The 20,894-nt window shown below is 40.6% G+C and overlaps 1 protein-coding gene across 10 annotated transcripts in view; it reads right to left on the bottom strand.

The window, feature by feature from the left end:
• Positions 1–20,894, bottom strand: part of shank3a (SH3 and multiple ankyrin repeat domains 3a) — a 151,601-nt gene that overhangs the window by 18,317 nt on the left and 112,390 nt on the right. For all 10 annotated transcript variants that reach the window (XR_003670876.1, XR_003670881.1, XR_003670879.1 and 7 more), the window contains 4 exons: positions 18,636–18,749; positions 3,797–3,872; positions 1,482–1,564; positions 246–370 (listed from right to left, as the gene is read on the bottom strand). Coding sequence is in view for 1 of the 10 variants with exons in the window: in XM_028407478.1 (XP_028263279.1) it covers positions 246–370; positions 1,482–1,564; positions 3,797–3,872; positions 18,636–18,749 (398 nt within the window). In the remaining 9 variants the exon portion in view is untranslated. The remainder of the gene's footprint in view (positions 1–245; positions 371–1,481; positions 1,565–3,796; positions 3,873–18,635; positions 18,750–20,894) is intronic.

Below are 20,894 nucleotides of genomic sequence, written 5' to 3'. Positions count from 1 at the left end.
TACACACAGGTAGAATGACAAAAAAGTGTATCCTTGTTATTTCACAGAGTGCCACACACAAATTATTTTATGTAAATCATGTCTCCCCCTTTGTGGATTAACATCTCATTAATTCAAAAAGCAGAAGCAATTTTTAGGTGAGCCCTCACAAATGGATTTTTATTGACTGAAGAACTATGTGTTCACTGAATCCATTAAAAAAAAATAAATGAATGGACAACAAGGATTAAGGTTCCCTTAGTTACCTCTATGAGGAAGTCCCCTGTCCTCAGACCAGCCCTCCAGGCCACTCCCTCCACGTCCACTGATTCAAGATACTGCAGGGCAGGGAACGCTGGGGTCGGGGTGAACTCTTCAATGGGCGACTCAGCTGTGAAGAAACACTGAGGTTTAGAGGGTGTAAAAACCTTTTTTTGATTTACTTTGGTGGCTCAGTGACATGGAAACACTGGCTCTTTTAGTGTCCTTGTTCGCCTGTTTTTTAAGCACTTGTACCTGTGTTTACTTCTAATGTACATATTGACCAAACATATCAACATGAATATATTAGACAGGTGTACAGGTAGTTCTGAATGGATATACAGCCACATCTGTATAACACTATAGATGCACACAAAAAACACACACACACACACTCTCACATATAGTACACATGCATACTTTTTTAAGGGAGTGCGCTATCACAAACTCCATTTAATCTGGAGTGAATCCAACTAAGTCACTGACACATGAGAACTCTCTGAGGACCACTAGGCACGCTGCAGTGTGTGTGTGTGTGTGTGTGTAAGGGTGCTGGTGAGTAAAAGACTGACTGAAAAAAAGAGAGTGGGGTGAGCCAAGATCCATGGTAGTGAGTGATGGAGCAGTAAAGCACACTCAGACTCCCGGCAAGGTGCCCGAGAGAGGTTGCCATGGTAACGGCCCAGGCAGGGAGCTGGCACGTGCATGAGTAAAATGAAATTGCAAGAGATGGAGACAAGTAGGAGAGGCGATTTCAGTTTAAAAAAGGAGGAAGGTATGACAATATTTGGAGACAATAATGGGACAGGAAGGATATGAAGGAGGTGGAGGAGAGCAGAGAGGAATAAAACATGAGGACAGACAGGAAAAATGGGAGAAATAAGAGAGGAAGGGAGAGGGAAGCGTGTCTCCACCAAAGCTACACGCCATGTGCAAAGAACAGATGGGACAGCTAGCTGACAACTCAGCCAAGGATGACGCCACCAAAGGGGCTGCATGTGCTCTCCCTCTCTCTCTCTCTCTCTCTCTCACACACACACACACACAGATGCCTGAATGCATCTGAATATACAAGTCGAGTGTTGACCAAAGCTGGTTGTGTTGTTGACTCACACAGTAACAATGCCGACTGTGCCATACTCAGTGACTCAGATCAACAAACATCTTAGATCAAAACATGCATTCACATTGAAAACAGACAGGTGGTGAATGGCTTGGTGTAGTCTGTGTGTGTTGCTCACCTTTGGCTCCCCGCAGGACAAAACCAAACCCCTCATTTTCTTTCTTCTGTAAAACAGCATTCTTCTCTTCTATGATATAGTCACTGTGGAGAAGAGAGCAGAGTGACAGCAGGTATGAGTCCAACACCATCCTCACACACTCAAAGAGAGAGGGGCGAGACAGAGGGCAGGAGAGTAAAAGGGTGGTCCATTGGGGGGAGGGGAGGAGGTAAAGGCGCGAACACACACACACACACACACACGTGACCACACATGCCTGTACGATTCCTCCCAATCAAGTTAAAAGCCAAGCAAGAAACCACAGCTCCAGGTTCCCTGGTGTTATGCTAGCATTTACACACACACACTCACAAAGGTAAAGAGACAGAGAACAGAGAGGAGTTAGTGTATAAAGGAATAATCACACCAAAGAGAGGGAGTCCTCATGAGTGAAGTATCTTTGGGATAACACCTAAGAGTGAATCAATCTTCTGCCTGATCCTTTAGATGAGACTGCAGCTGAGAAGTGTGTGTGAGGAGCTTTTGCAAGAGAAACTGACAAGAGATGGCTCAGATGCAATACTGAGCCCTGACTAATGACAGAGGAAACAGTATACAAAAGTAAGTGAGCAGTTCATCACTGTCTGGGGGAGGCTGCTAGGTGGTGCTCTGTAGCGTATGTTTTTTCTAAACTATGTGTGTGTGAAAGCCTGAAAGCCAAGAGTAGGGTTGGTGAAGCATTAAGCAGCAAAGCAAATAACAAACCTTCTCTTCAAACTCACAAAATCGGGGAAAAAAGTCTTATACCAGTTTTAGGATGGCCAAGGATTTTGTCTCTATTTGTCAAATGGCCATAAATAACAGGAAAACGCAAAGATTTTTGTAAAATTAGATCAACTGACTTTTAGGAAACAACATATTTAAAACTGCCATGCACAGCAATACATTTCAGGATTTCTTCCATAATCTAAGATAGATGCAGGCTTCTGCCAACCCTGAACGCCATCACACAGCCAGGAGCTTCAGTATTATCACTCATTGAACCTCCTAACGTGAGGCGTACACAATATAGGGCTAGTGTTAAGAGAGCAGCTCGGTGGGTGGCTGCAGTGGCATTAGCTTAGTTACACTCCACTCTCTCTCTCAGACTTACCAGGGGAGCACAGAGCTCCTGCTGCCGCAGCCAGGAGACCCATAACAAACCTTTCTGCAGGAGGAAGGTCAAAGGTTTGGTTTCATAAAAAGCTATCTATCCATTTTTGCACTAATTATTATGCACAGAAAACGATGTTGGTGAGGCATCCCTGAGATACTTTGTTTTAGTGGAAACCCTTTTATCCACACTGTGCTTTCATCTCTGCTCTATGCCCCAAAAATGCCGCATTAACGCACAGTGCTTACTGTCCTTGTTCAGAATCCGCCTACATAACTGGATAAAGGAAAAATAAACTGTGACTCGCATTTTAAAATGTTTCCTTAAAATAAACCTGTCCTCTTGACAGGTCCTCAGACATTGTACAACAAAACTCAAGTAAATCATTACTCAGGTCTTTAAAGGGGCCCCAGATTGATGTGTTTAAATAATATTTTAATCATCATATGCTGCATCTGTATTTATGACAAAGGACAAAGGAAATTAACTGTTTTCTCCAACTAAACTACATTTGCTTGCAAACGAAACAAAATTACACACAATACATGCTGCATAATGTATGCAGACAATCGCAGTTTAACAGCTTCAGTAACAAATCAACAAGCCTAGAGCTCAGGTAACAGACGTGACATTTAATCTGGCTAACACCTAGAAGGCAAAAAAGCTGACAGTTTATGGAGGGCTGAGAAATCAGGTGGAAACAACACACACTAGCACTGCCTCAGACTGATAAACTGTGTCATTATATGAATTTGCATCATAACAAAACCTCTCTCAGCAACTAAATCTGATTTAGAAGAGATGAGGCACTCACATTGTGCACTCTGTCATCTTGAGACATGGACAGGAAGGAAAAAAAAACCCCACACTGAGTCTAAACCGACTGATTGTAAACATTCTCTTATCAAATCATAAACTCACATACATGCACCTGTATGCACATACAGACAAAAAGAGTTATGTAACAGCTTGTTAGATGCAGAATTAAATGCACTGGCAGCTTCTTGCCTTTAGATGGCACCACCTCCCTAACACTACATCACCTTTTCACTTGCCCTTCATTGACTATGTTAAGGCAGGGAAACAGTCCGTAATATAACCAGTGTAACCTGTGCATAGCATTTATTAGAACACACGATCTGCACATCACTGCAGCATGCTAGCTCACAGAGAGAGGCTGTACCTGTATGAGGTGAAGTTGTCGTAAGATCCCACAGTGTAGTGTCTGAACAGTCTCTTAGTGCGGTCCTCCCGAGTCTCTGTAAAACAGATTGAATGCCTTTTAATCTAATCAGACAGCCCAGAACATTCACAGTGCATATAAAAATACTCTCTTTTACTGTGAGCTAACATTAATGTCTAAAGACGTATAAAAAATTAATTCCTGTCATCATTCTGTAGAGTAATTTAAGATTTCAAATAATGTGGTTGGTGATTTAGTTAAAACAAGCTCCTATACAGAATACAACCAAACCTGATTTAATATCAGAGGTCCAAGGTTTATATATTGCAGCATATAGAAAGCAGGATTAGCCACATCTTACGGTGTGTAAAAGAGTTGACACTACAATAATATCTCAGGAATGAACATGCACTCTTCATAGTTTTTGGATTTCAGTCATGACAGTGGTGACAAAATGACAGCAATGTTAAGGTGGCCTCTGCCCCAGTTCTTAGCATGTTAGTATAAGATTCCACAGAGAGGAATTAAGCTACCACAGAGAAGTAATTATCATTAACATGCTTCATTTATCAAACCCTACCATAGTATAATTGTTCCATAGTAATTTCTCTGCTTTTTGAAAGAGTACAATAATTGTATAATTCAGTGTTTAAGTTCCTTTGTGTTAGAAACTAAATGTGTGCTTGGGTAGTGTGTGTCTGTGGTTTCTGTCAGAATATAGATATATACTATAGGAGTGCTGATAGAGATCAATGCCCTCTCCCCTTCCCAATAATACACCCTGCGTCTCCACTCAACAGCAATCTGCTGACTTCACACTGCATGACCCCTTTGAGGCCACACAGAAACTCTTAAATAGGGTGACATGCGAGAGTGATGGTGTTGCAGACACACAGCATGCTGCCAAGAGCGTGCCTGCCCTTCTGTGTGTGTGTGCGTGTGTGTCACTTTACTGTCTGACATCTAAAAAAAGGCTATGCCTAAAGATGTTTGGGTGTATTTGAGGAAGAGGAGACATGCAAAGAGGAAAAAGGAAAAGAGATCAAACACGACTTGAAGTGTCTGGCCTCTTCAGATACACTTTATCCTGTCCATCTGCCTGAAGAGGTGACAGACTGACAGCCGAGAATGACTTAAGGCTCTGATTACTGCACCCACTGACACATGGTGACACATGAACAGAGGGGCAAAAAATAAGTTCTGCTCCACGTCCATCAGCCTAAGTCCTTCCTCTCTCACCTTGATTCTCCTTTCTTCATGTGGTTTTCCAATATAATCTTATTTGCAGTTTTTTTATTTGTGCTTTTCAAATTTTAATTGCATGGTTTCTTACACATTCAGTTGTTTCAGCAGACGCATGTGGAGCAAGTGAGTTTACAAATACGGAACAAAGATAAGTGGTGTCACAATTTCTTTGTCAATGACAAAGTATTTCTTTTTCGTTTCTCTAACTAGGTTTGGTATTTTTTTTAATTGTATACACAACAATAAAGACTAACAGAAGAAAGAGCTGAGCTCTGGATTGAGGTATTTTAATTTGGTCAGGGTTAGTCACTTTTGGTCACTTTTTTATATTTATAAAAAATATATCTGGATTATTACCAGTTTCAAAATATTTAACTAGTTTAGAAAATAGTGCAGCAGCATTTTGTTCACTTCCTGTGGTGGCTAACTTTTGGCCTGTCAATGAGTCCAACCAAACCTGATCCATCCCGACCAAAGACAAACGAAGACAAGAATGATGGAGCTTTAGCCATAAAATCACAATAAAAGTACTATAAAATAAATATGAAGGTATGAAGGCTGAGGAACATAATCAAAAATATAGATCAATGAACACTGTGGGATTTCTTTAAAAGAATAAAGGTGAGTGGGTGTTTTTGTGAGATTAAGGGAAAAAGAAAGGTGTGAAGAGAGCTGGATGGTATTTTGTGTGGGTTAGAAGGTTACACTGTGTCCGGTCTGTGGAGAAAAGACGTGACATTTTGTTAGCACTGGCTGTCAAAGGGAAGTAGTAATGAAAGAAGAGGTGATATTTGGGCAGAAAGTTATAGATGAGTCAGCACATGTCTTCTCCTGCACATTTGAAGTCCCCCTTTTTATGACCATCACTTACACGCACACATACGAACGTGTGTGTGTGTGTGTACACACTCTCATTCAACCCCTCTCACTAAAAAGCACTAGAAAGAAATCAGCCAAATTCTGGGGAGTTAATGAGAATGAATACACAGATCATATACTCAATACATTTGTGTATGTAGAGTTTGTTCGTGCGTGTGTGTGTGAGAGTGAGAGAGAGCACTTTGTGATACCAGATGCGATCTAAAAGTGTGAAATGCAGCTCATTCATCACAACTGTCATGTATTTTGTAAAGCCCAGGAGCATCTAAAGGCAGGGCCCTGATAACACTGATAACCTCAACTCCACCTTCATCTATCAAACACACACACACACACACACACAGTACAACTATTGTAATTTCTAGGATATATTTATAGTGTATAACTGGACATCCATTTTTTTCATGCTACATTAAAAAAGCAAACTAGTTGGCTGTTTGGAAATGTTAGCAATGCGCATGAGAAACATTCATTTTATGTTCTCTCTCAAACTATTCATACAATTCTGAAAAAAATGCAGTTTAACTATCATCACGTTAAAAAAAACAACATAGAGACAAAGAAAAAGAAGGAGGCCATCTTCCTCTGAGAATAATATGAATAATATGAGGGACAGTTGCCAGTGAGTGCACATTAGGATGTGACCTCGGAATGCAGTTTAATAAGATATCCAGAGAGAATGGCATTTTCATTAGATCAATGTGCTGCAGAAACACAGCGGAAATGGAGTCCTCAGAGAAAAAAGTGTAGCACATAAAAAAAATCTAGCCACAGCAGCCAAAAGACACACAGACAGGTAAGATGGGCAGGATTTTAATTTCTTGAGCCATCCTCATCTCTTTCTCAGACTGATGTGACTCGGCAGCACTCACTCCCACACACAGGCTCGTCAAAGCCTTTGTACAGTATGTCACTTTTGAAACACCTGCCACTCAGCAAGTCTTTCTTGGAGAAATTCTGTACTGCAGCAAAATGTAATGTTGCATAGCACTGTTACACTGGCTATGTACACAGTGGTTAAGAAACAAGAAGAACACCAAGTATGACCAAAGGGCGATTAGAGAGTGAAAAGTAACAGGGGTGTGAATTATATGCAAACTCATTGTTCACTCACATTCAGCTCTAATAGATAATGTTGGAAACATTTCATGTGATTTATTGTTAGTGGACAATAACAACTTCCTCTCTGGCCACACGGTTGGCCCATAGTTTGTCAGTGGGTTCTGATGTGCTGTACTAAATCATCCAGTTATGACTAATTAACACAACACATTTAGGCAAAGTAATTCATTTTAGGAGGACTCTTCCTAATAAGCATAAAGGTCTAAGAGGTGATTGTTTTTTTATTTTATTAACCATGGTAACAGCAGGTTAGAGTACCAACAATAAGCACTTTCTGTCCTAACACAAGGTCACATTGTTCCTTTCTGGGATATTGGTATTTATTTTATTTTGCACACACACTCTATTCACTTTCTAATAAAAAATAATGACATTTCTAAAACGTTCTTTTTTTAAATGTTTGACTCAGGAATTACACGTTAACTTCCAGAGGAACGTGCTGATTGATGTTTGTAATGAGCAGCAACTCGTTTGTAAAAAAAAAAAAAAAAAATGAGTGTGTCGGTTCTCGCTGGTGGCAGCTGTCAACACATGAGATGAAGATATATTTAGCACATCAAGCTTTCTGTCAATGTCTGCGAGCTGTTTACGTTTCCTTCTTAGCCCTGCACAGTGCTTCTGCATACTGGACTGATTGTAACACCTTCACTGTCCTTGTCTGAAGGACGCAAGAGCCACATTATACACACACGCACACACGTACACAGATTGAATGGAAAGACAAACCATCACACACACACTCTCTGTGTGGGAATTAGAATTAACCTATGCTGTTTTACCACAGATAAGAGCTGCACATAAACATGCACACCCATTACCACAAACACACACACACACACATCAAGTGAGCCTCATTGACTTTTTAATTCTTTGGTTCCACACCTCTCCTTCCTCCTTTTCTCCTCATCGAAACTCTAAAGTATAGAAAACTTTGCAGGGGGTGGTGTAGTAAACTCAGAGGCCTCCCTACACCTTGAATACTAATGCAGCATTTAAATGAATCAGAACAATGCTCGGACTCTTCGGTGCAACAACGTCCGAAGAGCCCGTGAGGAGATATGTGTAGAAAGATTTCAAATAACAGCTGAATCATTTTGTTCTTTCATTCCTTGCCTTTTGTGCTGTCATATAATGTGCCTGTTGTTCCACTGATCAAACAGGGAGTTGCTGGAGCGTGCAGGTGGATACAAGGCTCACCCACCTCTGCACCACACAGAGGACAGACCAATGTCTTCATTTTCTTTTCCCTCCTCATCTTCCCATGTGTATGTATGTTATTTAACGTGAGCTGTTTTTTCATTGCTGCATGACATTTTCAGTGCTATATGACAAAGAGGACACTGACACAGTCTGTTCTGCATATACAAGGGATTGAAGTAATCTATGCAAAAATATTTGGAGCTCCGGGACAATATTCAACATCAAAGGTGGCAAAACTGTATTAACATGTGCCTTTGATATTTGTGTGATTCAATTTTTTAACATGATATGATGGGAAGGATGAAGTTACCTCTAATGGATTTAAGTTTTAGAAACTGTAAAAACTAAAACCTAAAGATGGAATTAAAAAAAGAAACGAATAAAATATATGGGTAAAAATATAAAACATTTAAATAGAAGACTGAAGGATAATAAACTAGAAAGACGAGAGGCTGCACATGACAACAGGCTGACAAACAGACCACCCAGAGTCCTGACTAGTGTTTTTCAAATAACCCTTTTGACAGTTTTAGAAATGATTCATTCACTTCATCATTTTCTGATCTGCCAGCTTTACAATCTGACAGCCTATCAGCTACAGTCTGATGACTTAGCTTCCAACAGGGCTTATGTTTTTTGCAAGCAGCCCGGCTCAGCTTGTGTGAGGGATGAAACACTAAAATACATGCAGGCACAATGTTGTTGGTTAAGGCTGGGCTAAATTATACTTGGCCAATTACCATTGAATGAGACATTCAAAGGGATGAGAGCACCGGAATGCCCAGTAGTGACCATGCCATACTTGTGCACATGCTTATGACTACATTACTGTACTCATTTAACTGAACTTTTTTAAATGAGCCACAGCTTCTCTTTTTTTATTAAACTGTTACAGCAGCACTGAATGGTGTGAGGATCCACAAGGATGACAGAAATCCTGAGGCTTACAGCTGTGAAAGAAGAGTCACAGGACTGTTCTGAAATATCTGCTGCCCTGTTTTAAAATGCAACATGACTACACTACATCCCAGACTAAAGCTAACTTTGAGATGGAAGATAAAGCAAAGGAAAAAACAATAACTCTTTTTAATGTAAAAAAAAAAAAAAGTTGTTGATGCCCTTCTTTTAATGTGGGTTGCCCCGGTTTAAGAAGGTGCTATGTTCAAAGTACAGAATCAAACAATGGTTTTTTAGGAGGACGAGATTTTAAGATTTCTTTTACAAGTGAGCCGTATATTCAGACTTACCCCAGTACAGGTCGCGACATGTGGAGCTTGTGTGCTCCGCTTTCACAACTGTTACCACTCCATCAATCCTGCTACACATCACAGGCAGATCTGACACCATGACTGGACAGCAGTCCATTTTTTTTAACGCTCCCTTTGAGACTTTGACCAGTAGGTTGTCTCTCCACCTGGCCACTTGTCCGTCTCCCAGTTCGAATGACTGAGAGGTACAGCCTTCCCTTTCATCTTTTCCTTGAGATGATTAAAATCACTCCTGAAACATCCATTTTGTCCAGACATTTACTCGAAAACCCCCACCTCCATCTTCCTGTAAAAGGACCCCCAGCTTTCTTAGTGTTAAGAATGAAATAAGACTTCCAGGACATGTAGCGCTGAGTCTGTGTGCCACTGTCTCCAGCCTTAATGTCCCATTCTGTTTCAGCCTTGAGCAAACAACTAAAGCATATATTTCACATCTCTGCTTCTCTGCTGTCTTCCTCCTCCTCCTCTCCCTCAGAATTGGTTGGTTTGTTGAAGAGCCTTTAGAGAGCTTATTGTTACTGTGTGTCAGAGGCAGAGACCAACGCCTATAAATACTTCAGCTCTGTCAATGTGAAAGAAGTCTTGAATAATTCAGTCAAATTCAGACAACAAGAAGCAACTGCTATACAAGCTCTTCAGATGCTGCTGATGGCTCATCACGACACATCTCTGAGTCAAGGTCGAGACAAGCAGAGATCCACTCAAACATTTTTCTAGGACAGGAGGGAAGCAAAAGAATGTTCAATTGTATCTTTAACACTGAGTCCTCGAGCTGAACGGAACTGTACTGAATCGTCAGGATCAATGATGGAATCGGTGGCTTTATGCTTTGGAGCTTCGTTCAAGCGGTGACAGAAAGCATCACTGTCAGCTCAGCTTTCTGCTCTAGAGAGCAATCCTACTCTCACTCTCCACTTACAGTGTTTATTTATTTAGTATTTATTCTGTAATGTCTCAATTGCACAAATGAAAAACTCTTAGCACTGTGATGCAACAAACGTTTCAACTCTTTACGGGTCCACCTAGATGGCCTGGCATCACAGAATTCCTCAGCTCATCCTCCGAAAATATTTTCAAGGGCACTTTGTGTGTAACCTCAAGAGCACTCAATCATCTGCAGACATACACTAGCATCAAGAGTGTCTTGGCATACATATGTTAGACTAAAGTATCTTGCCTGGCCTATCAATGATCAGACATGTAAGACCCCATCCTACCAAGCAAGCTACCTTCAATTAAGTCTGCTGGCTTCTTTAAAATTGACATGACACTTGTGCAACAGACCTTGCTGTCTCCTGGTCTGGAAGATAAATGTTTTTTTGGGAAGAGTGATGGGATACATGTCATGCAACCTGAGCTGTTTTAAAATGTTTCCATGGATTGAGAAGTGAGGATTCTTTAAGTGGTTCATCTCTCCCTTTTATATGCTGAACACATCCTGTCTGAAGCAGCCACACAGTGGATTACTAACAATCCAAGGCTGAAAATAGGAGTGCCGTAACATGATGGAATTATGAACGGTGATGTGACTGCTTACTGAGGTGCATATTGATGAGAAGAAAAGTAACTATCCATCTTTGAAGTGAACTGTGTACAATGATTCAAATAATCCAACTCCAAGAAAAGTGGGCGACTGATGCTGAGAGAAAGATGGAAGAGAGGCAGTAAAATATGGAGGGACAGGAAAACAGGAGTATTCTAAAAGCCTGTGCGTGTACAGCCATGGAAGGGCACAGAATGTGACAACAAAGTCAAAGCAGTGAAAGGGTTTATATAAATAAAATGAAACAACCACTTGTGTCTACAGATTACAGGTGAACAGGGAGAGCCGCCATGGCACTGTGAAATAGGCTCGATTTTTTTTTAGAGAAGTGTAGTAACCTGGCCTTGTGTGTATGTGCTTGTTTATTTTTGTGTGTGCGTGCCAGTGACCTGCTGCCGCCATTCTGCGCAGCCCCTGTCAAATGTGATCTGTCTCTACTCCACTGTCAGACCTGCTTCAGCTCTGATTCATCGTTCAAATACCGTCGCCATTTATTATGATTTGATATGGATCTGTCCTCCAGAGAGAGCGATGGCTCAACACACTCGACTGACTTCTGATGAAAAATACTGATAGTGGTCATCACTCTGTGGCGAACAAACAAACACAGCACACACCCACGCACACACTCACACCTTGAGATATGTCACTGTAGGACACTTTGTGCAGATATTTTATAGGGTTAAATGGCAGCACTCCTCTTGAACTGTCGGTCTAAAACACTGACTCAGCTAAACTTCAATACCAAAGACATGTCTTCCAACCTGCGGTTTATTGTCTCTCTCTCTCTCTCCCTTCCTTTCTAATAAAATGGATTAGCTGCCTATGCTAATCCATCTGCTGACTCCACACATAATATAGACAATAACTAAAGTGTGTGTGTGCATAAGCATGCTCGTGTAAAAAAGTCTGACCATTTGCATGCACACATTGTGTCAGCATTTGCATACACTGTGCATTTTAGAAGTCTTCACTAGAGAGACTAACCTCAGTATGTGATTTGCAATCTGAGCCTGTACAGACTAATATATGGAACCATGAGAGTAGTTAACTGAAAGTAGTTTGTCATTGAAAGGTCTGCTATTTAATGAGCTTCATCTGTTCAACCTTCAACAACATAAAATTACAGACTGAGAGATAGTGAACTAAAATACTGAAATGTCTGCTGCAGGCAATACATCACAGAAGACTGACAACGTGACCATGACACCACAAGGAGCAAAGCACAGAGCAATTTTTGCTCTTTAATAACTTATTCTCTTTATTGATCACTATATTCAGTAGTTTGATGCTTTGAGCATTCATGATTCTATTGGAACAGTGTGTGAATGAGCAGACTCTTTTTCTAATGGTTGTTGACATGTTTGGTCCTGGCTTTATCTCACTGGAAGGTTCAAAGATGCCTACTGTAACGTCTTTCTTCCAAACCTCTGTGACCGGGTTGTATAACAAAACAAACTTTTTATATATACTTGCTGTATGTGTCAATGGACAAAAATACTATCCTGACATATATACACATGAACAAATATTCAAGCCCGTTTTTTAACAACTGCCATTCAGGTTGCCCATAGCAGCGACCGGGTGCACACTCTCCTAATCTTTTAAATTGTTCCCATTCAAAAGAAGAGTATAGCTAATGGATGGATAAATACCAATATTGCAATAGTTCAATTCTTGCTCAGATTCAGGAACACAGGACTGGTGCGATTGTTTCCTTAATCAGCTCCTTAATAAGCCTATTCAGTGTTTGCGTTTCCATGCAGGATCAATGTCTCTCGACTCTGCAGAATAATAAACCAATAAAGCCTTATTTTGTTGTCGGCCTATTTTGCTTTTCTTTTCCATGTCTTCCTTAGAAGGTACCGTAGGTTCTCATATTCGATCCTAAAAACAGCCCTGAAACAGATCCACTGCGCAAAGTTCTAGTAGTGGAAACCCACATGACACTGTAATCTAAATCCTATGGAGTATACAGTCTTTGGCAGCCTAGTTATTATCATGGTAAAGATAACACATTGCAAATAAAACGTGATATTGTACCCTAGTATTTCTAATAAGATTCAAATTGTACAGTGAGGCTTGCAGAAACATTGCCAAAATGTCTGTTTAAGGCATCAAGGTCAAAACATTTTTCCAAAAAAACATGTCTACCAGGTACACAATAAAAGATGCTTTCATTAAAAACTGTTTTTTTTAATAGTTATTTTAATGTAAATCCAGAAGGCAGATGTGGCTTTTTAAAGTATGCACAGTTTTTTCCTCACAGCACCTGTCGTGGTGCCACTGACTGAATCTCCTAAGCTTCAAGTGCACATGGTTTATAAAAAGGTATAAAATAAAAAAGGAAGGAATGGCTGTGTCCTCCAGCAAGCAGAGGGAAAGGTGTGATAAGAAAGAAGGTGTTACCAACATGTCTGTGGTGTGACTGGCCTTGTTAACACACAAAAACATTCATATTCATCGTGTTAGGGCGACATTCTGTGTATGAAGGGTGGAGATTGAACCTGTCCTTGAAATGCTGATAACAGGTCAAACTGAAAACTGACAGCAGAGGTACACGCAAAAAAAAGAAGACGAATAGTGGGAAAGGGGTTTAGTTCAATGCTTTGTTAGTAGACCCCTATATGGACACACTGCATTTACTGTATGTAATACATTTTGTCTTATGCAGCTGAATGTAATAGACCTTTTTTTAAAAAACATAACAAATTATTAGAGCTGACAACAGCACCACAGATTCTAAGACGCCATCTTCACTGACTGCTTCCGCCACATGAAAAATGCTAACGCGTACTATAAGAGAATTATTTCAAAAGCTATGTTTGAAGCCAATACATGAGGCAGGCATCATTTAAATGTCTTTCCCTTTTCTCATCCCAGCCTCCTCCCATAACTCCTTGCCCCTGAGGACTTTGCTCCTGGGTCTGCTGCCTTTATCTGTCGTTTTGTCCCAACGCTCCCCAGCTGACATGGTTCATTAATCCGTGAGTTAATCTATCTTTCCATATTCCATCAAGCTTTTCTATTTGTTGTTCAATCATGTAACATGTTGTTGCATGTGTACATAATTGTCTCCTGGGGTCTTTTCCTATTGCCCAGACAAAAAGAGAAAAGGCTCTTTAATGAGAAAGCTATGCTGAATACAGCCATCACCATCTAGCCTGTTTTTTTGCTGTATTGTGAGGATAAGCTATGGAACAAACACTGCTGACTGATACTAATATTTTAGTAATAAAGTATCAGTCTTTGAACATCACGACATCCATACAGATGCTGAAAGGAATTTGTACTACACTGTCAGACGGTGACAATAAACAGGCTCGGATAATTACAGTAATCCATCACTATTTCTGTTGACCTTGCACCTGGGATGAGGACAAATGAGCCAAGCTAAAAGAGGGAAACTACACCGACAGATCCACTGCTTTGACCAGATGACTTCCTGTATGACACCTCTTCAATGCATTGCGCTGCACCATCTCCCAATCACTCCTTACCTCCCTCTCCAAGCCCCTGCCCTCCATGATGCTCTGTGCATGTCAGTCTCAGCTGCCGCAGCAACACTGATGTTTAAGCATTCTGGGGGAGTGCAGACACACTCCAAAACTTCTTAATGGGCAGGCTAAAAATAGCTCAGGCTGGATCTGACTGGGCTGATTCATGCGGCTGTGAGTCATTCAACTGTGCCGCGGTGTGGGGAGAGCAAGGGAATGGAGTGATCAAGCATAAAAAGAAAATAAAAATAAAAGTTTGCATGCTTGTTAGACTATAAAACCATAGGAAATTGCATCCAATCATTGGAGAGAAATGTCCATTATTGTACTGTGGCTGTTCCTTAAGGACATTTAACATCTAATACAATAGAATATGTGGAGATAAAATACAGTGTAATACGGTCTTTTTTACCACAATGACACATTTGTCTGTTTGGCTGTAGCATATTGATTTTTTTATGTGGGGGTTAAGCAGGATGGGGGCGGGGGTTTGTAGGATCCCAACAGATTGTAGCCAACAGATGAACAGTCGCTGAAAATGAGCAGTATGGCAATTTGTTAGCATCATTAGGAAGGGAAGAGCAGTTCATACTCACATCATTATCCCCTCCATTACCATGGGTAAACATCTACTATTAACCCTCAGATACAGGCCAGCAGCATGTGTGTTGTGTCTGAGAGGGAGTGGAGTGAAGATATTCCATACAAGTGATACATATTCCACATATTTAATAACAATTACTCTGGAGTCTTAGCAGTCTTGAGTGGGGAACAGTGATTCATATTAAGCCTAAAAATACTGCACGCCCCACCAACTCATATCAGCGGTTCACCACTGCATCACTCATTTACTGTTAATGAATTCAATCAATAGTCTTTGCTTTTCGCCCCCATTTTCTCCATCAATCGCTCATGTCCTCCTCTGCCATTTTTTTTCCCTTTTGCTCCTACACCTCTCTGTCCCCCTTAAACATCAGCTGAAGATGAACTGCTGGCCGCAGGTAGCTAAGGCTGTGCTGAGAGAGAGAAAAGCAGTGTGGCGAAAGATAACAGCCACAAGAGCCGCTGATGGTTTAAACTGCCTCTTCCACATGGTCACCTGCTTCCTTTCTCTTTGTTTCTCAATTGCTTACTACCTGCCTTTTTCTGCCCCCTCTGTCAGAATGAAAATGTTTTTTTGTCCCCATCATTGCCATTGTTTTTGCATCTCTCCACTTCTCCATCATTGCTTTTTCTAACCTGTGAGAGAAAAAAAGATGGAGGCAGACATAGATAAAGAGAGATAGCACTTTGAGCGTCATGGCTGATGTACAGTGGCAGAGGGAGAGAGAGAGAGAGAGAGAGCGCTCGATAGTATTTGGGTTACTTAATTGTAGACAGGGCTGTCTTTCCTGCTTCACTAAGCTGAGACATATTGCCCTTACTGTCAGTGACGCCTCAATGGCTGCCTTTAGATAAACAACTGTGTGTGTTTTAGTGTGTCTGTTACTGTGTTATCTTGTGTACGGCTGTTGTTGATGAATCTAGGTATGTGAGTGAGATCAGCTCTGAAACGCCTCAGTAAATTCAAAACTCTGTATGTTAATGAGTAAAATATAAAATACATCATATTGGATAATTTAATTTTGATCACACATAAATATAGCTACAACCATGCCAGTTAATTAATGAAGAAAAAACATTCATACACAGTGTTTGAGAGGAAGGACAGGGGAGGTAGAAGACACTTTTAAGCCCTGAGAAATGGGTATCTGAGGGCTCAGAGTTTTTCAGGATTTATGAAGTAACGTGACTCAATATCAGACCCATCTCCCTCCCTCCTTCCTTTTCTCCCTACTTCTCTGAAAGACACGCTCTGCCATCTCCACTTTGCTGTCTTTTAGAGTATGCTCCACCATCCGTCTCCCTTGCTATCTGGCCCTTTCTTTCCCACCTTCCCCTATCTTTTTCTCACAATGCATTTAAATGGGGTATTTAGAGATTCTGGCCTTTCTCGTCTCTTCACACCTACTCTGAGGTAACCTCAATCCCTCAACAACCCTTTGAAAGAGGGAAAATGCCCCAGTTGCTACAGAAATAGGTCCCAGGAGATGCATGACAAACACACAACGGGGTGTCATTTATTACAAAGAAAAACGTCCTTGTTCCATTTCCAACACATGTACCCAGTGCAGTATTTCATATCTTGTTAAACTTTTTTTACTCAATGACCAGATGGTTTTCATGATACTTGTTTATGATGCTGCACAGAGCTTAAATCTCAGTGTGAGTGCTGCAAATGTTGAAGCCCCTGAGACGGTGCCAAACAAAATGTGCCATCTGCTAATTAAATGACAGTCTCAGAGGGAATGGGGTCACATTCTATCATGTTTACATTAAAATCTGTGGCAGTAGCATGGTATGTTCACGGTCAGCATGTAAGATTCAGGTAATGATAATTTTAGATCTTAAAAAAGCAACTTGCAAAGAGAGAGAGACTTTAACTTACAGACTTCTGAACATGCTTTCTATTTACACTGTAATTCTTTCTCTGGAGGATTTTCTTCAGAAAAATAAAACGTAATGTTTAGACTCGACTAGTTTTAAAATTTTGTTATACTGCACAGATACACACAGATATGAAACATACAGAGGGGTGCCCTGTGAAACTGTGAAAATTTTTAATATGTAATACATGAGCATTTGTATGTAAAAGTTTGATGTTGATGATTACATTTGGAGTAATTTCCATGTGAGGGCCATTACCATCTATCATCTGAAAAAAAGCCCCTCTGCTTTCTTCTTCTCCATAAAACATCTGAAACTAAAGTTCATTCTCATTCTCAGGAGACTCTTTACAGACACTGGGAAATAAATTGATGCAGTTGATGGGACAGATCCTGGAGAAAAGTTTATGACTAAAAGCAATTTACAACTTGACACGACATAATTCTGGGACATCACAGATTGATGATACCACATCTAACAGTGTGAGTGGATTTGAGGATGGTGTTTAAAACATAATAAACATGTGATACTCTTGGTAACTTACTGCTCTCAGCTTGTCTTTTCACTGAACATGTGTGTGCCTGTGTGTTGTTAAATTCAGAAAACAAACAAGAAAGTACTAAAATGTTGACATTTATGTCTAGTTCGCTGCAGAATTTAATGAAAAATGTCCTTTGATGTAAGCTGTGTGTACATGTTTTTAAAGGCAGGTTAAACTGGTCGACCTTTCCAGTACACCTGCGTTTAATTAGACACTAATCAAGTGTCCCTAAAAGCTGGGAAACTCACAGGAGGCAAATGTCAACTAATGAAGAGGGACAGACCTTAAAGGAAAACAGCCTCCACTATGTGTCTGCATATATCACTGCAGTGCTTCCAGAAAACCTATATTTGTTATTCTGTGGTTGTTATTGTGGCTGAAACATTTCAAAATAGCTGTTTACATCATTGTGCTTGCCACTGTCTACAATCCAAACTGAAATGTGAGACAGAAGTTGGGCATTAGGAGGAAAGCCCACTAAAATTAAGGGTTAGTTAGGGAAACAAGAAAGCTTCTGGTAGCAGAATCGTAACCATTTGTCATTAGATTCTGTGCATTTCATTTATATTCAGATCTCTACAAAATGTTTAAAAAATGTGTCCACAGTAATTTCTGTGTCTGTCCATCTTTGAGCCAGCCCTTTCCTGTCACAACAATGGTAGCTCCAGAATTTAATAGAAAGGGAATGACAATAAATGTATGGAAGGTTGACCTGAGCAGAAGTAAAACTCTGGACTCATACACACTAACCACTCAGCCATCGGGTTGCCTTTCATGAATTTAATAATATGACTATATGTAAATTGCTAGAAATTAGTTGTATGCACAGTCTTTGATACTTTAGAAAACAGACAGTGATCAGAATAAACTAAAGTAAAGTATAGGGGTAAGAAAATCACAACATTTCTGCAGTAAGGACTGTAGGATTGGACTTCAGCACCATGGACAGAGACAGCAGAGCAACACATTACAGCGAGATCAAACTTGTTGGAGTGTGACAGGACAGGAGTACAGTCTGAACAGTGTGTGTGTGTCAGTGCACATGTAGATGTCTTACCTTGCCGTGGGTCATACTGCCTCATTTGAACTTCTTCCACACAGTCTGCTGGGAACCAGCCTGTCCTCCCTTTGACCGTGCCTTCCCAGAATCCTCCTTCCCCTATACTCAGCACTGACAGAGACACAGACAACGACATCAGTCAAACAGTGTCATAAGACAAGCTGTCATCACTATGAGTGTTGGTAAAGAGACCAAAAGGATAAAAGGCCAGGTAGTTAGGTTTTTATGTTTGTGATTCATAAATTACACAACACATAGCAGGAGAGAGGGGAAAAAGGATCAGCATTTGGAAACACACATTTTTATTCCACTTAAACCAATACATACATTTCTAGTTCCTAGTAAGACAAAGATTGAAAAGCAGGGGAAATGAGTGACGGAAAGTCAAGGAGATCTTGAAAAAGAAAAAAAAAAGAGACGGAGGAGAGATGGTGAAAGAGAGCAAAAGGGTGGGACGGAGAAAGAGAGATCCCTTTTAAGTTCCGCTGTGGTAATTAGAGATGAATGTATAGTTGATATTGATCTTCCCTGCAGGACTGAGCCAGCACACTCATTTCTACAACACTCATCCATTATCCCAGCAAGCCAACAGACACACATACACCAGCACACGCACACATGCGGTCCTCAGAGATCACCAGCTGGAAATGAAGCTTTGCCTGAGTGAGCCCTTCTTCTAAACTGGTTGCTAGGATACGCCAGCATGATGTTGCAGCCAGCAGACAGGCTGCTAAATGATGTAGTCTGCTTCCTCCAAACTATATTCCACTCTGGCATGGGGACATGTCACAGTGATGTAACCTGGGGCAGCATCAGAAGCAGACGAGTGGACTTTATCTTCAGTGACATGATAGTAAATGTTTAAGGATCAGCCATTCACAGGAGTCCTGGCTTTACTTTTTAACAGATGCTTTCTACCCACATCTTACTTCCCCTAGAACTCAAATTCATCTACATCCTGTTCAGAAACGTGGCACAGGTTGGCATAGCTAAATGTTCAAACATGTATTAATAATATAATAGTATTAATCTGACAAGCATGATATATCCTGGCTGGTCTGATTTTACTTTTTATTACATTTTATTAAAGATTAAATGTCAGGTCAAACACATTTTTCCTCTCTTTTCAATAGTTTCCTCTCAAGTGAAGCAAGTAAGTATTTTTACTTAATCAAATTAACATTGTTAAAATTAAAGGTTAGCCAAAGCACATGTCCTTATTTTCTGTTAACAATATACCGAGCTACTTGGATGAGAATAGTGGTGTGTGAGAGGGGAGAAGGCCGTTTATTGACTCCCTGTTGTAAAAAACATGACACTCAGCACACAGAGGATACATAGACTGATCCCCCTCTCTGATCTCAGCTTAACACAACTTTACCCTGCCTGTCTCCTGAGAACAGACTTCATGTTTAAACCGTTTATTTTCCCCACACCTCTCTCTCCACTCTCGGTCTCCTCCACCTCTGTGTTTCTAAACGATTTCTTGGTCATCGTCTCTCCATCCCACTCTTTGTCTCTGTCGGTGTGTCTGTCTATAATGTGATGGTGTCCCTTGCACAGTAGACAGGTGCCGACTGTGCTCCCTGTTCCCCATTCAGAGGAAGAAAAGGTGAGACCTCTCATTGATCTTCTAGGCTTCTGTTGCTTCCTTCACTCACTTCCTACTAATCTATTTCTGTTCTTGGTCAACAGCTGACAACATGGAAAGAATCGACCAATGAATGTGACAGAATGCACGAAAACTTCACGCAGAAAATATCTATGTATACAAGAGAATGTTGTTATTACACATAAAATTAGTACTACCCTACAATCATCCTCTTTTGTGGACTTCAAACACACTCCAGGCACACTGGAGGTTATTGCAAAATGCCCACACACAAATACTGTACAGACATGCACACACACTCAGACACACACACACACATGCACAGAGATTTAATACAACATGCTTAATAATCCTAAGAACGCCCTCAGCATTTGAGAGGCTGCATGAACATGGAGTAAAAATCTCATTACCTCTCCAGCACTGTTAATAAGACTTAACTCATAACAGGTAGGCTTTTATTTGGTTATTTGCCACAAACAGGCAACAAAAACATGCATTGTGTGCAACACTATGTATGCGTATAGAAAATGTACATCCATACACTGTGTGTGTATGTGTGAGTTGCCTCTACCTTCCACTCCCATACCACTCTGGCAACACAGCTGTCCCTGTGAATCATACACAAGCTTAGAAAAGCAAGGAAC

Source organism: Parambassis ranga, chromosome 6 (assembly GCF_900634625.1).
Source record: "Parambassis ranga chromosome 6, fParRan2.1, whole genome shotgun sequence".
Taxonomy (NCBI): domain Eukaryota; kingdom Metazoa; phylum Chordata; class Actinopteri; family Ambassidae; genus Parambassis; species Parambassis ranga.
The sequence above is the reverse complement of the archived record's forward strand: the minus strand, read 5'-3'. Positions and strand labels throughout refer to the sequence as shown.